Source organism: Monodon monoceros, unplaced genomic scaffold (genome assembly GCF_005190385.1).
Source record: "Monodon monoceros isolate NGI ecotype Baffin Bay Population unplaced genomic scaffold, NGI_Narwhal_1 Super_Scaffold_21, whole genome shotgun sequence".
In the NCBI taxonomy this organism is placed as follows: Eukaryota; Metazoa; Chordata; class Mammalia; order Artiodactyla; family Monodontidae; genus Monodon; species Monodon monoceros.
This window is the reverse complement of record NW_021703778.1, coordinates 91072542-91089261: the sequence shown is the minus strand read 5'-3', so window position 1 is coordinate 91089261 and position 16720 is coordinate 91072542. Positions and strand designations below refer to the sequence as shown.

The 16720-nt window shown below is 37.0% G+C and overlaps 1 protein-coding gene and 1 pseudogene across 1 annotated transcript in view; both read left to right on the top strand.

The window, feature by feature from the left end:
- KNL1 (kinetochore scaffold 1) overlaps positions 1–9684 on the top strand; it is a 63141-nt gene extending 53457 nt beyond the window's left edge. The window contains exons 19-27 of the mRNA XM_029239818.1: positions 353–430; positions 592–631; positions 1935–2036; positions 2490–2590; positions 5336–5404; positions 6075–6184; positions 6386–6504; positions 7212–7334; positions 8042–9684. Coding sequence (XP_029095651.1) covers positions 353–430; positions 592–631; positions 1935–2036; positions 2490–2590; positions 5336–5404; positions 6075–6184; positions 6386–6504; positions 7212–7334; positions 8042–8141 — 842 coding nt within the window. The 3' untranslated portion in view covers positions 8142–9684. The remainder of the gene's footprint in view (positions 1–352; positions 431–591; positions 632–1934; positions 2037–2489; positions 2591–5335; positions 5405–6074; positions 6185–6385; positions 6505–7211; positions 7335–8041) is intronic.
- Positions 9685–9799: 115 nt separating this feature from the next.
- On the top strand, positions 9800–12276 carry LOC114903866 (annotated as a pseudogene).
- Positions 12277–16720: the final 4444 nt, after the last annotated feature.

Below are 16720 nucleotides of genomic sequence, written 5' to 3'. Positions count from 1 at the left end.
AATTTGTGTATGTGCATCTGTATATGTGTATCTGTTCCTGCTTAGTCCATGGGGTTTCCTAACAATAACTTTAATATATGCAAATTATATATAAACAGTTTCCATCTCAGAGTGTCCCCTAAGAAGCTGCTATTGGAGATCATTGCCATATGGCTCAAAGTTCACTTGTCTGCCACTAGAAGCAAGTCTTCGTATGAAATTATTATTATAGCTCAGTGCTTTTTTGGCAAGGAAAGGTGGGGAAAGATGAATGTGAAATATTCTTAACACTTCATTTGGGGACCATCTATTCTTTTCATTTCTGGTTGTTTATTTTTGACTGAGTTATTCTAATGCATGTTGTCTACTTTAGAAACTAAGTATTTGGAGGATGAACAGAAAGACAGTCCTGTGGAAGAGTGGGATTCTGAAATGAAGTCTGCAGAGAAAGGTAACTGAATTAATTAAGGAGATAAATGGGGGGAAAAATCCCCTGTTCTGAGTTTATTTATTTAGGTAAGATTAGTGAGATAGACTTTTCAATAAAACAGATGATTTTTGTACCAATATTTTAATGTGTACATTCTGATAGATTTATTTTTCTTTTCAAAGAACTGGAACAGCTGAAAACTGAAGAAGAAAAGCTTCAAAGGTTAGTCTTCTGTTTGAGTGTTAGAAAATATGGTAAACTTCACATGGCTAAGTGACTTCCTACCTCCAGAAACTGACAAGATTGAGGGCATGAGTATTGACTAAGGCTGAGTCAGAGCTTCTACTGTACTTTGAACGTGACCTTGGAGGCCATCTTAGTCAATAGTATTTTCTAAGCATTTATTGTTTACAGAGCATTAATCCAAGGCAGTAGTTCTCAAGCTTGTAAAATATCAGGATCCTGGGCTTCCCTGGTGGCGCAGTGGTTGAGAGTCCGCCTGCCGATGCAGGGGACACGGGTTCGTGACCCAGTCCAGGAGGATCCCACATTGCCACGGAGAGGCTGGGCCCGTGAGCCGTGGCCGCTGAGCCTGCGCGTCCGGAGCCTGTGCTCCGCAAGGGGAGAAGCCACAACAGTGAGAGGCCCGCGTACTGCAAAAAAAACAAAACAAAAAAAATATCAGGATCCTATTAAAGAAAATCTAGCATTAAACTGCTTTTATATGACATTTAAGTATAAATATTTTTTTTTTTTTTGCCGTATGCAGGCCTCTTCTCACTGTTGTGGCCTCTCCCGTTGCGGAGCACAGGCTCCGGACGCGCAGGCTCAGCAGCCACGGCCCACGGGCCCAGCCGCTCCATGGTATGTGGGATCCTCCCAGACCAGGGCATGAACCCGTGTCCCCTGCATCGGCAGGCGGACTCTCAACCACTGCGCCACCAGGGAAGCCCGTGTGTTTCTTATACTCTGGATCTTATTTAACTATAAGACTGAAAGAAATCAAATACAAATAATGGCAAAACCAAAAAAATTCCAGTTGAAAATGTAAATTTGACAGGTGATAATATCAATATTTGGCTAAAAATAAATTGATGCTAGCAAAATGACTAACAAATTATAAGTTCTATTTAGCTCTAATAAACTAAACAAAACCAAATGCAGGCACTGAAATTATGTCATGTCTCAGTTTTATGTTGGGCATTCTTACGGTCTACATTATGCTTACATTTTTAACATCAAAATGAAAATTAAATTTTAATAATAATCCTAGAGAACATGTGAACCCCTAAGAATATCTTCATGGATCCCAATTTGAGCGCCATTGATTTAGGCCTTTCCTAAGTAGACCCAAACTTCTAGTTTAATGCTTATTAAAAAAAAAAAAACTAAGAATGCAAAATGGATGTCATACACCTCACTGGGGAGCCATTTAGCACATGACTTTTTGTCATAAACTTTTAATGAAGTCTGAATTCTCTAACAGTGGCCTTATTTTTCTCTAAATACCTGGTTTGATTTGCAGAAATCTGTTAGAGCTGGAGGTACAGAAAAAGCAGACCCTTGCTCAAATAGACTTTGTGCAAAAACAAACAAATAGAACTGAAGAGCTACTGAATCATTTGAGGTAAGGAAAAGTAGGTGACATTAACTTGTGTTTTATCCTGTACCTTCATGGTTGTCTAAATCCACTAGTGCAGTTGACATGTGTTTGTAATGTGTATCACTGTTTTTAACCTATAATACAATGCATTCTCAAAAAAAAGTTAATATACTCAACACTAAGCTGAAAGTATACAAGGTGGGAAAGCTATGGAATTATAATTTTAAAATATTTAATATTTTATATTGCCTAGACTTGGTTTTTCTCTGATATACAACTCAAGATTGAGTCCATTCTTATTTCTTTCAAAAGCATGAGTTTGTATATTCACAATATTGGAATTAAAATAATGATTGTCTCCCAAGACAGTAGAAAACTCCAGCAGCTGCTGATGGTACTATTCAGGTGGTATAAGAAGTTAACTCTCTTCTTTTATCTCAAAAAGTGGTTTTTTTGTCTTGTTTATTCTCTCTTCAGCTTGTCTGAATGGGATGTCATTGAGTGGAGTGATGATCAAGCTATATTCACCTTTCTTTATGACACAGTAGAACTCACCATCACCTTTGGAGAGCCAGTAGGTGAGTAGCAAGAATAAGATAATTCCCCTGCACATAAATGTACGGCTAAACTTAAAAAAGATTCATATCTCTATTTTAATACAATAATAACTATTGACATAATAAAAGCACTGCTGAAAATCTTAATTAAAAGAGGCAATCTCTTTAATTAGTGATAATAGAATTTTATTTTATTAAATAAAAAACAAAATAAAAATTCAGCTAGTGAAAGTTGCCCTTTGTCGAATTACATTAGATAGAAATTTTGCCTATCCAAAATAATGGATCAACATGCTATTCATATCTGTTTACTCTGAGTTCCTTTTTTCCATCTGTCTTTTGTGATAGAGAATTTACTCTAATGGCTGATGATTCTTGACTGGTTGTTTTTTTGTATATAAGTTAACCTAAAAAGCTAATTGGAAATTCTGTGTGTATTGGTAGGTTTATCAAAGTAGGTAGACATCACTATATGGTAACTTGACAGAGTCCTAGCTATTTTGTTAAAATCTCCTGTCAGTATCTTTAGGTCTTTTCTCTTGAAACAGATAGCTTCAGCATGGCCAACCCTGGATGATCATGGCCAAATTGAAACTTAGGATCTTTATAATCTCCCAGCCTCCAAACCCAATTCTCCTTAAAAGTTCCTGGGAATTCCCTGGCAGTCCAGTGGTTAGGACTTGGAGCTTTCACTACTATGGCCCCGGGTTTAATCCCAGGTTGAGGAACTAAGATCCCGCAAGCCACATGGTGCGGCCCCCCCAAAAAAAGTTCTTTTTCTAATGAATACCATCAACTTCTGTTCAGGTTCAAAATTAAAACTTAGGAATCACTCTATACCTCTTTCTTTATTTTTATTTATTTATTTTTGGCTGCGTTGGGTCTTCGTTGCTGCACGCGGGCTCTCCAGTTGCGGCGAGTGGGGGCTGCTCTTCGTTGTGGTGCACGGGCTTCTTATTGCATGCGGTGGCTTCTCTTGTTGCAGAGCATGGGCTCTAGGCGCGTGGGCTTCAGTAGTTGTGGCACGCAGGCTCAGTAGCTGTGGCTTGCGGGCTCTAGAGTGCAGGCTCAGTAGTTGTGGCGCATGGGCTTAGTTGCTCCGCAGCGTGTGGGATCTTCCCGGACCAGGGCTCGAACCCTTGTCCCCTGCATTGGCAGGCGGATTCTTAACCACTGCACCACCAGGGAAGTCCCTATACCTCTTTCTTCCTCACCAGGCATATCTAAATCATGAATAAGACTTACTGATTTTAATTTAATATTCATCTACTTTTTTGTGTCTCTTCTATCAATAGTCATCTCTAATCTAAATGATTACAATAACACTATAGCTGGTCATTCTGGATCTTTTCCTTCTCCTCTCCAGTTCTTTCTCCTTCCTGTAGCAATAGTGATTGTTTAAAAGTTTATCATGCACCTCCTACTCTTAGACTAATGATCAAAATACTAGTATAGCCTGTAAGGCCCTGCATGAATTGAATTTTTCCTCCTTTTCCTGCCTCATTTTACACTGTTCTCTGCACGTCGGCCACAATGGATTTCTTTCATTTCCTTAAAAGATCATGGTCTTTCACGCTCAGTCATATTCCATCCTACCTCAGGACATTCATACTGAAGTTTCTTATGCCTAGAAGCTCTTTCCCCTGTCTTAGTCCTTCTGGGCTGCCATTTAAAAAATACCATAAACTGAGTAGCTTATAAACAACTACTGGAGGCTGGAAGTTCAGTTCTGGAGGCTGGAAGTCCAAGATAAGGATGCCAGCAGAGTCAGGCAAGGGCCCTTTTCCGGGTTGCAGACTTTTCATTGTATCCTCACATGACTGAAGGCCTAGTTAGCTCTCCAGGGTCTCTGTTGTAAGAGCACTAATCCCATTCCTGAGGGCTCCACCCTCATGATCTAAGCAACTCCCAAAGGTCCCATCTCCTAATACTATCACACTGGGCATTAGGATTTCAGCCTATGAATTTCAGACCATAGCACCTCCTCTTCACTAAATAAATGTCTACTAATAGTCTTTAAGAGCTCAGCTAAATTACCACTTTCTCAGGAAAGTTTTCCCTGACTCTCCTTTACTCATTCCCTCCACTACTTGCCCTCCTGGTATGTGTTCTCATTGCTTCCTGCAGTTTTCTTAATTGAGCTTATTATAGTTTGTAGTTCTTAGTATGTTTATTAGTACAATTATCTGTGTGTCCCCCTGAGTTGTAAGCTTCTTTAGAGCATAGATTGATCATGTCTGTTTGTCTCACTGTCATATCCATGGTGCCTAATACATAGAAAATAATCAACAAAGTGAAAAGAATCAGAATTTGAGATACAGGAGATAACTCTGGTGTCTGGAAGAGCAATCAGCTCTCCTGGCTACCTAAAATTCATTACTATAATGCTTAAAGCATACATGATTTTCACTGTATTAGTACAAAGATAGTAGGTCTGGGGAGGTCATAGTCATTTTCTTTATATGGTTCCTGAAAATAATATTATCTTCACACAGAAGTTAGGGATCAAAGGAGGAGGCCCTGATAAATTACAAAAATGTTCCACACCTTAAATGTCATTTAATGGCCTGCCCAGTTAATATAGTTCAGCATTCTCAGGGGAAACTTTGCATACACAGAGAATAATATGATTCAAGGATAAACCTTCAGCTGCCTATGAAAAAAACCTTGCTACCCAGAAAGAGGAGGATTCTAAAGTACTGAGTTATATGTGGCTTTGAATCAGATAATAAAAAGAAATACTATCCTTCTGTTGGTTTTTCCTAGTTGGTCTCCGTTTCCTGGACAAGGCTTGTAGGAAGATTGTTGACCTGAATTTTCAATCTCTGTTAGATGGTAAGTTCAAAACATTTAAACCAACAAGACTTTGTTGGAAATTTACAAGTGTATATTACTCCTTGAGAACTCTTTTACATACTAAATTAAATATAAACAACAACAATAATAATAATTTGTTCTTAGAAATGTGTATTAGACCTAAAACTGCTTGGGTATTGTTCCAAATATTGGGTGGGTTTTAAAAGAAATTTTTTTAAAAAGTTATTACTAGATCTTGAACAATGGTTAATAATAGCTATTTCCATAATTTACAAATTACCATTATGAGTACTTACTCTGTATCAGGCATGTGTACTACCTACATCAACACTACTCCCCATTTTACAGTTAGGGAACTATAGCTCAAAAGAAGTAAGTATTGTGTTTAGGATCACTCAGCTAGTAAGGAAAGCCAGAATTTAAACTCAGGGTTATGTTACATTTAAGCCTATACTTTTAACTAAGTTCTATTCTATATGTGATAAAGGCTTGAGTTTATATAAGAATGTCTTATGTTCACTATATATGTTGATTTATGTGTTTGAAAATAAAATGGAGAAGATACTTAGACACCTAGTAGTTTGAAGGTATTTTTAGTTAATATTTCTAGCTTGTATTTATATATATATATAAAATATATGAATAATAAGTAATACTCTGCTTTTGATTTTTTTTTCCCCTTCCTCAGAGGATAAAGCTCCTCCTTCCTCCCTTTTAGTTCATAACCTTATTTTCCAGTACATTGAGCAACAGCAATCCTGGAAGAAGAAATGTACAACACAGCATCAGGTACCCAAGGTAAATTCCCATTGAAATATTTAAAGGAAAATTATGTTAACTGTCCCAAACAGCAGAACTGAAATTTTATATATGTAATAGTGTATCCTGAAATGATAAATATATTAAATTGTTTAACTTTGGGGGGTTCTTTATAAAAGAGCCACTAAACACTGAAATGTTTTCATACTCATTTTTTTTTTTTTTTCCTATTTTTCCCAGATGCTTCAAGAAATCTCACTGGTAGTGAGCCATTGCAAACTTCTTGGAGAGGAGATTGAGTTTTTAAAGCGATGGGGACCAAATTATAACCTAATGAACATAGCTGTGAATAATACTGAGTAAGTGTGTGTTAGTTCCCTAGGGCTGCCATAACAAAGTACGACAAACTGGGTGGCTTAAACAACAGAAATTTATTGTCTCACAGCTCTGGAGGCTGAAAGTCTAAGATTGAGGTGTCAGCAGGGTCAGTTCCTTCTGATGGCTGTGAAAGAGAATCTTTTCCATGCCTCCCTCCTGACTTCTGGTGATTTGCTGGCAGTCTTTTGGCATTCCTTAGTTGTAAATATATAATCCCAATAGCTCCTTTCATTTTCACATGACATTCTTCCTGTGTGCATGTCTGTGTCCAAATGTTCCCTCTTGATTAGGACACCAGTCATTTTGGATTAGGGGCCCCCACCCTACTCCAGGAGGACCTCATCTTAATTCATTAAATCTGCAATGACTCTGTTTACAAATCAGTTCATATTCTGATGTACTGGGGATTAGGGCTTCAACACATGAATTTTTAGGGGACACAACTCAATCTATAACAGTAAGTAATTAGTTGAAAACTTATTAAGATAATTTATTTTATTGAGTTTCATGACTAATGAAAATACAACCATAATCATATTTTGTTGCAGTTGTTTTACTCTCTGTTTGTTTGATAAGGACAAGAAATGATGTATACCAAAGTTTCTCATGCCAGTATAAAAGCAAAATGTATTTGTGTTTCATTCTATTTTTGTTTTGTATTTTTAATTGAGGATCTTGTCTTTTACAGATTGAGGCTTTTATTCTGCAGCTCAGCAGCATTTGCAAAGTTTGAGATAACTTTGTCTCTCTCAGCCCATTACCCATCTGTCCCATTACCTTTCTCTATTCAAAATCACCTTGGAAACATTGGGTGAGTAAAAGGCCAGCAGGAAAGGGCCCCCAACTACTTTTTTACCTTTGTTATATCTTTTGAAAGATCTCTCAAAGTGGTCAGAAAATGGATAGACCATAGTGAAAGCCAAATGTCAGCTCTATCTGACTTCATTTTGAAGAATTTGTACTTTTAAAGTCAGTGACCTTCATTGCTATCTCCAGTGGATGCTGGAGACAGCTGGTCTATTTTTTTATACTTGCTCCACTTTTTGAACACCCCTACCTAAACAGGAATCAAGAAGGATAAAAATCCTGCATAAGCTTAGTCCAGATCATATTTGAACAACTTTTATGGTGCAGTCATAGTGCTTTTCTCAATTAGTCTGTGGAAACAGACCTAAAAATATTTCATTTCTACTGTATATTTTGTGACTTTTTGGACACACTGCTTACAGATTGTAAAGTGACAGAGTTTAGAATATGCCCACCTCAAATCCATCAGCAAACACCAACAGATATTTATAGCTAGAGAAAGCAGCTAAGTCAAGATACCTCACAATTATATACAGAATTGGTTCTTAGGCCTTATTTTTGGAATCTCAGTTTAAACTGGACAGTCTAGTTATTTCCAGAAATACCTATTTGTGCTTCGTAGCAGACTCAGAAACTGTACTCAAAAATATGAATTCCACTGAAATTAAGACAAGTTTCCAGAAAAATTAAGTAACCTTTTGTTCTTTACAGCCAAGATAAAATTGCTGCCATTCTGTCTAAAGCGCCACTGGAAGACAACTACCTAAAGAATGTAGTCAAGCAAATTTACCAAGATCTGCTTCAGGACTGACTGCCATTTCTACCAGTAGACCCATGGGCTACAGTTGTAACAAATCAAGCACAGTACACTAAATAACAATATTATGTCAGAGTCTCCATTGCTGTTTAATCATCTTTAGGTCATAGAAGCCTAAAATTTCTTCTGATGATGTTATAGTTAATTTGTATGGTTTTTAAATTTCTACAGTCAGGAGTAATGAAAGGCCTCAAATAGCCTGCTGTCAACTTACTCACCTTTCTACCAAAGGTTTAAGTAGTAGAACACTTAGGGAAAATTCTCCTAACTAAAGTTGTGCTCTCCGCTTCAGTACAAGCCCTAAGGAGTAACTTTTAAGTATAAGAGGTGTCACCACCGACAAAAACATTAGCCATTTTCCATATATAGGGCTGTGATTTTTAGTTGCTGGCTTCTGCCTACCAGGTATTTCTGGGGTAGTCATGTCTATCTACCAACCACTCATCTTCCTTTTGCTCCATTCCAGAGATGTTATTAAGAGAAAGCAATAGCACTCAGCTATTGGAATGGTTGCCATCTTTTCTCGAAGACCTTGCCTTCTTTTAAATAGTGTCTATTAGTATTTTCCTAATATAATTTTGTAGGGAAAGTTAATTCATCTTTGGTCCAATACATATATGTAAATATATTAATATTGTTCTTGTGTTTGTGAGGTAGTAAGGAGATGTATATAGAAATACAGAAAGATGTATAGACACCCTTCTGCCTGGGCAGTTTCTATCTTTCTGAAGGATGCTTTACAGCAAGATTCTCAGTCTCCTTTTATTTAATAACCAGCTTCAAACAATATCACACCCAAAATACAGGTTTGTCAAGTTTTGGCAATAGTAATGAACTTAATATAAGTATTGGTTTCTGAAGCCATACGTTTCTCATACACAAAAATAAGCACGTCATTGATATTGAATGATCAGTATTATCTGTAAGATAGACAAATATGAAAAAACTTCACCCAATCTTTAGTCAAATCCTAATCATGATAATTTTTGTTTCTCTTATATTGAAGCCTAAACTAAAATATATTTGCATTTTTAAACTAGTTCGTCTTAATATTTTGCATTATACTTTAGGATGGGGTTTAAAGACCTATGGGTCCCACGGATGTTATCTGCCCTTTTGATTGACTTTTACTTCGGAGCTACTTTGTCAAAAGAGCAACTGGTCTTTTAAGCTTCAAAAGTCAACATAAAACTCATTTGCCATAAAAATCAAGATGTAGATGTTCCCTATTTCTGTGAACTCCTTGAAAAACTTTTAAAGTCACCAATATGGTCTATTTCTCATGAAACTTAAATTAGTTTTCTTACTGGAGTTATTTCTTTTCTGTAAAGCTAAAAAATAGAAGTTTTGTTTTATGCATTTTGGTAACCTGGAATGACCAGTTCCCAGAATGATTTGGCTTGTAATGATGGTCTCTGCTTTCTTGGGCTTGGAATACATAATTGTAATATTTACCTAGTTATTTGCTTTTGTATTTGTTCAAAGTATTGCTTATTTTTATAAAATTCTTTGGAAGTTTTTCCTCTACTGATTGGAAGCAGATTAGTTTTTGTGCTATTAAAATAAGCTTATTATATGAAATATTTTAAAAGCAGTGTCTCTTTATGAAGTTTTTTTTTTTTTAACCATGTATCCAATACATCTTTGAAGATATGCCAAAGAAAGCTCCATTTAGGAACACCCACCTATTTGAAAACTCAGATAAGATTAAAGTATGTCAGGACCTTAATCAAAGAACCAGGTACAAACCATAGTTATCCTTATGTCTCTAAAGGACAGTAAAAGAAAGCTATTTTGAAGTTCCTTAGGAAACTATCACTTCTTATGAGTTAACGGAGTGGTTCTCAAAGTATAGTCCCTAGACCAGTAGCAGCAGCCTCACCCCAAAGCTGCTGAATTAGAAACGCTGAGGGAGGGGACCAGCAATCTGGGTTGTTGGGAGTTTTTTACTTTCCTTTTTTCAAAACAACTTTATTGAAATATAATTTACATATGATTCATCATTTTTTAAATTTATTATTTTTTTTGGCTACGTTGAGTCTTCGTTGCTGTGTGCGGGCTTTCTCTAGTGGCAGCGAGCAGGAGTTACTCTTCGTTGCACTGTGCAGGCTTCTCATTGCTGCGACTTCTCTTGTTGCGGAGCACAGGCTCTAGGCACGCTGGCTTCAGTAGTTGTGGCACGCAGGTTCTAGAGCGCAGGCTCAGTAGTTGTGGTGCACAGGCTTAGTTGGTCTACAACATGTGGGATCTTCCCGGACCAGGGCTCGAACCCATGTTCCCTGTATTGGCAGGCGGACTCTTAACCACTGCACCACTGGTGAAGTCCCTGACTCATCATTTAAAGTGCCCAAATGAATGGTTTTTAATATATTCACAGATACGTGCAACCATCACAATTTTAGAACATTTTCATCACCTCAAAAAAAACCCCCACTTCTCAACAAATGGTGCTGGGAAAATTGGATATCTACATACAAAAGAATGAAGTTGGACTCTTACACCATATGCAAAAATTAACTCATAATGGATCAAAGATATAAATGTAAGAGCTAAAACTCTAAAACTTAGAAGAAAACGGGAAAAGCTTCAAAACATTGGATTCAGTAATGATTTCTTAGATACGACACCAAAAGCACAGGCAACAAAAGTAAAAATAGTTAAATAGAACTATCAAAATTTAAAACTTTTGCATCAAGGGACATAATCAACAGAGTGGAAAGGTAATGTATAGAATGGGAGAAAATATTTGCAAATAATGTATCTGATAAGGGCTTAATATCCAGAATACTCAAAGAACTTCAATAACAAAAACAAAAAAACCCGTATCACCCAATTTAAAAATAGGCAAAGGACTTAAATAGACATTTCTCCAAAGATGATACACAAATGGCCAACAAGCACATGAAAAGATGCGCATTATTTGTATTAGGGAAATGCAAATTGAAACAAAAATGCGATAACCACTCACACCCACTACAATGACTGTAATCAAAAAAAAGATGGGGACTTCCCTGGTGGTCCAGTGGTTAAGACTCAGTCCCCACTGCAAGGGGCACCGGTTCGATCACTGGTCAGGGAACTAAGATCCTGCACGCCCATGCAGTGCGGCCCCCCAAAAAGAGGGAAAAAGACAACAAGTGTTGGCAAGGATGCAGAAAAATCGGAACCCTTGTGCACTGTTGAACTGATGGAAATAAAATGATGCAGCTGCTATGGAAAACAGCACAGTAGTTACTCAAAAATTAAAAGAATTAACCATGCGATGTAGCAATTCTACTGGGTATATACCCAAAAGACGTGAAAGCAGGAACTCTAACATATTTGTACACTCACGTTCATAGCATATTCACTTATAGGCAATTTCAGTGTCTATCAGTTGATGAATGGATAAATATACATAAAATGGAATATTATTCACCCTTAAGAAGGGGAAAAAAATTCTGGCACATGCTACAACATATATGAATCTTGAGGATATTATGCAAAGTGAAATGAGCCAGTCACAAAAAGATAAATACTGCATGATTCCACTTACATGAGATGCTGAGTGTGGTCAAATTCATAGACACAAAGTGGAAGGGGGCGGGGAATGAGGAATTCTTGTTTAATATGTATAGAGTTTCACTTTTGTAGGATGAAAAAGAATTCTAGAGATTGCACAACAATGTGGATGTACTTAACACTACTGAAATGTACACTTAAAATTGGTTAAGATGTCAATTTTTGTGCATTTTACCACAATTTTTTAAAAACATCCATAGGTGTTGCTATGGAAACAGGACCTAGGAACCAGGCTTCATGGTTATTATATTCTGCCAGGAGTGTAACATGTTTTACCCAAGGGGGACAAAGACAACCGCATTCTTCTCTACGCATGCTAGAATTGTGATTACCAGCTGGAGAAGAAAAACGGGGCATCATCTACGTCAGCAAAATAACACAACTGACCCAGAACATCACTGACGTGTCCCAGGACCAGATGCTGCCTGGAACCGAGCACTACCGCTGCCAAAAGTGCCGCCACAAGGAGGCAGTGTTCTTCCAGTCACACAGAGCCAGGGCTGAGGACGCCATGAACCGGCACTACCTGTGCAGGGCCCCACACTTTGGCCACCACTGGAGTGAGTGAACCCCTTCAGCCCCACATGTATAAATACTGGGTTCCTGCGTGCAAAACAAACAAAACCCATAGCCTTTAGGTATTGCCCCCTATTTTCACATCACCCCAACCCACCTTACCCCTAAAGCAACTAGTAATCTTTTTTTTTTTAAATAGCTCTTTATTGGAGTATAATTGCTTCACAATACTGTGTTAGTTTCTGTTGTACAACAAAGTGAATCAGCCATATGCATACACATGTCTTCATATCCCCTCCCTCTTAAGCCTCCCTTCCATCCTCCCTATCCCACCCCTCTAGGTCATCGTAAAGCACCATATAATCTACTTTTTATTACTATGACTTTGCCTATTCTAGACCTTTCATATTAATGGAAGCATATAATATGTGATATTTTATGACTGGTTTCTTTAGCATAATGTTGGAAGGTTCAGTCAAGTTATGTATCAGCTTCATTCATTCCTTTTTATGACCAAATAATATTTCATTGCATGAATATACCGCATCTTATTTATATGTATTAGGGTAATGGGATTTTAGAGATTACACAAGCAACAAATATATATATACAAATTAGACTTCATCAAAATAAAAAGGTTTTGTGCATTAAAGAATATCAAAGTGAAAAGACAATCTAAAGAATGAGAAAAGATAATTATGAATCATATATCTGAGAAGGATCAAGTATCCAGAATATGTAAAGAATTCTTACAACCTAACAATAAATAGACAATTCTATTTTTTAAATGGACAAAGGACTTGAATAGACATTTCTCTAAAGATCTACAAATGGCCAAAAAGTACATGAAAAAGATGCTTGACATCATTAGTCATTAGGGGAATGAAAATTCAAACCACATTGAGATACCACCTTAAACTTACTAGGATGGGTTATATAAGTTTTTAAAAATTGAAAATAAGTGTTGGATAGTATGTGGAGAATTTGGAACATTGTGATTGTTGTAAAATAATGTAGCCACTATGAATGTAAAATGATGCAGCCAGTATGGAAAACAATTTATCGGTTTCTGAAAAGGTTAAACATAGAACTACCAAATGACTGAGCAATTCCAATCCTAGGTATATATCCGAAGGAACCGAAAGCAGGAACTCGGAAAGATATTTGTACATTAATGTTCATAGCAGCATAATTCACATTAGCCAAAAGGTGGAAACAATTCAAGTGTATATCGACAGATGAATGGGTAAACAAAATGTGGTATATACATACAATGGAATATTATTCAGCCATAAAAAGGAATAAAATTTTGATACAATAAGAATGGACCTTGAAAATACTATGCTTAGTGAAATAAGCTAGACACAAAAGGACAAATATTGTATGATTCCACTTATATGAGGTAAATACAGACCTTATTCAGTTCCACTAGTTTTTATATGCAACTCATTTGTGTGTGTGTGTGTGTAGTTTTATGCAATTTTATCCCATGTATATATAGATTTGTGTAACAACCACCACAATCAAGATACAGAACTGATTCATCACCACAGAGTTACGACTCCCTTTTGCTTCCACTTTATAGTCACAGCCACACCTGCATCCTTATCCTCTGGCAACCACTAAACTGTTTTCCGTCTCTATAATTTTGTCAATTTTAGAATGTTATATAAATGGAATTATAAGGTATGTGACCTTTTTTTTTTTTTTTTTTTGCGGTACGTGAGCTTCTCACTGTTGTGGCCTCTCCCGTTGCAGAGCACAGGCTCCGGATGCACAGGCTCAGTGGCCATGGCTCACGGGCCCAGCCGCTCTGCAGCATGTGGGATCTTCCCGGACCGGGGCTCGAACCCGTGTCCCCTGCATTGGCAGGCGGACTCCCAACCACTGCGCCACCAGGGAAGCCCGGTATGTGACCTTTTGATACTGGCTTTTTTTCACTCAGCATAATGCTCTTGAGATCTACCCAAGTTGCCATGTGTATAAATAGTCTGTTCCTTGCTATTGTAGAGGGTTATTCCTACTGTAAGGATGTATCATAGTTTGTTTAATCATTCCCCCATTGAAAAATACTGGGCTGTTTCCAGTTTCTGGCTATACTAAATGCTGCTATGAATATTCATGAACATATTTTGTATGATCATACATTTTTATTGCCTTGGGATAAATGCCCAAGAACTTGCCGGGTCATAAGACAAGTGTATATTTAGTTTTATAAGAAAGTATCATACTATTTTTCAGAGTGGGTACACCATTTTACATTCCCACCAACAATGCATGAGAGATCCAGTTTCTCTATATCCTCATCAGCATTTAGTATTATTAGCACAATTTTTACATTCGCCATTCCAACAGAGGTATAATAATATGATTGTGGTTTAAATTTGCATTTCCCTAATGGCTAACATCTTTTTGTGTGTTTATTTGACATCTGTATGTCTGAAATGTCTGTTCATGTCTTCCGCCCGTTTTCTGACAGTCTAAACAAACTGGATTGTTTTTCTTATTTGTTTTTTTTTTTACTGCTGAGTTTTGAAAGTTCTTTATGTATTATAGATACAACTCCTTTGTCAGATATGTGGGTTGCAAATGTTTTTTTCCCAGTCTAGAGCTTGTCTTTTCATCCTCTTAACAGGGTCTTTTGCAGAACAAACTTAAAATTTTGGTGAAATCCAACTAACAATTTTTATTTTATGGATTGTGTTTTTGGTGGCATATCTAAGAACTCTTCACTTAGTCCTAGTTCCTGAAGATTTTCTCCTCCATGTACTTCTAAAAGTTTTATAGCTTTATGCTTTACATTTAAATCTTTTATCCATTTTGAATTAATTTTTCTAAAAGGTTTAAATTGAGGTTCATTTTTTTCCTATGCCCATAGAATTGCTTCAGCACATTTTTAAAAAGCCTATCTTTCAGGCTTTCCTGGTGGCGCAGTGGTTAACGGGCTTAGCAACTAAGCCCGTGCACCACAACTACTGGGCCTGCGCTCTAGAGCCCGCGTGCCACAACTACTGAAGCCTGGGCACCCTAGAGCCCGTGCTCCGCAACAAGAGAAGCCACTGCAATGAGAAGCCCGTGCACCGCAACGAAAGTATACCCCACTCGCCACAACTAGAGAAAGCCGCGCACTGCAGCGAAGAACCAAAGCAGCCAAAAATAAATTAATTAAATTTTTTTAAAAGCCTATCCTTCTATTGAATTACTTTTTTCTTTTATCTTTTTTTTTTTTTTTTTTTTTTTTTTGCGATACGCGGGCCTCTCACTGTTGTGGCCTCTCCCGTTGCGGAGCACAGGCTCCAGACGCGCAGGCTCAGCGGCCATGGCTCACGGGCCCAGCCACTCCCCGGCATGTGGGATCTTCCCGGACCGGGTCACGAACCCGTGTCCCCTGCATCGGCAGGCGGACTCTCAACCACTGCACCACCAGGGAAGCCCTGAATTACTTTTTTCAATTAACTTTTTTGGTGTGCAATAGTTTTTATTGTGGTAAAATACATAATATTGATCATTTTAACCATAAGCATACAATTCAGTGATAGACATTCTAGTTGTTTCTGATGCAAATGTTTCTCTAGGCCCTAGAGTGTAGGGCACATTCTAAAGAGAGAAGTTTCTAAGTCAAAAGATATATGAATCTTAAGCTTTACTAGATAAAGCCAAATTGTTTTCACAAGTATATCAGTCTTTCCCAAACCCAGTCATGAAGATAGTCCTTTATTTTATCTTCTAAAACGTCGTCATTTTTCTATTCACAGTCATATCTTTAATAAACCTGAAGCTGGTTTTACATATGATGTGAGGTAGAAATTTATTTGTTTTTTTTTTCCATAAGTGCATACCCAATTGTCTGAGCATCATTTATTGAAAAGACCATTCTTTCCCTACTGAGAAATGACATGTGATACCTCTGTCATAAATGAAGAATCCATATATGTATGGGTTCTTTATTTTGTTCCACTGACCTATTTGTTTATAGCCAAGCCAATAAAACACTGTCTTAATTACTGTAGCTTCAAGATAAATTTTAATATCTGGAGAGGAAAGTCCTGTCATTTTATTTTTCTTCAGTATCACCTTGGCTAGTCTCAGCCTTTTGCATTTCCACATAAAATTTAGAATCAGATTGTAAAGATTCACAGGGGAAAGGGAGACTTGTTGGGATTTTTATTGATAACATTGAATCAATAGACCAATTTGAGAGAAATTGGCATATTTACAATTTTGAGTCTCCAATCCATAAATGTCTCTTCATTTATGTAGTCTTCAAGTCAAAGCCTTTTGATAAAGTTTTATAAGTTTCCCAATAGAGATTGTGTATATATTTTGTTTCTTGTTACTTTTTGATGTTATTATAAAAGATATCTTTTTCAAATGTCATTATTTTTGCTATTATATAAAATAAAATTTTTGTATGTTGATTTTTGTAATGCCACCTTTCTAAAACTCTTAATAATCCTAATAGTTTATGAAATTTCTTTTCAATTTTTTTATATACA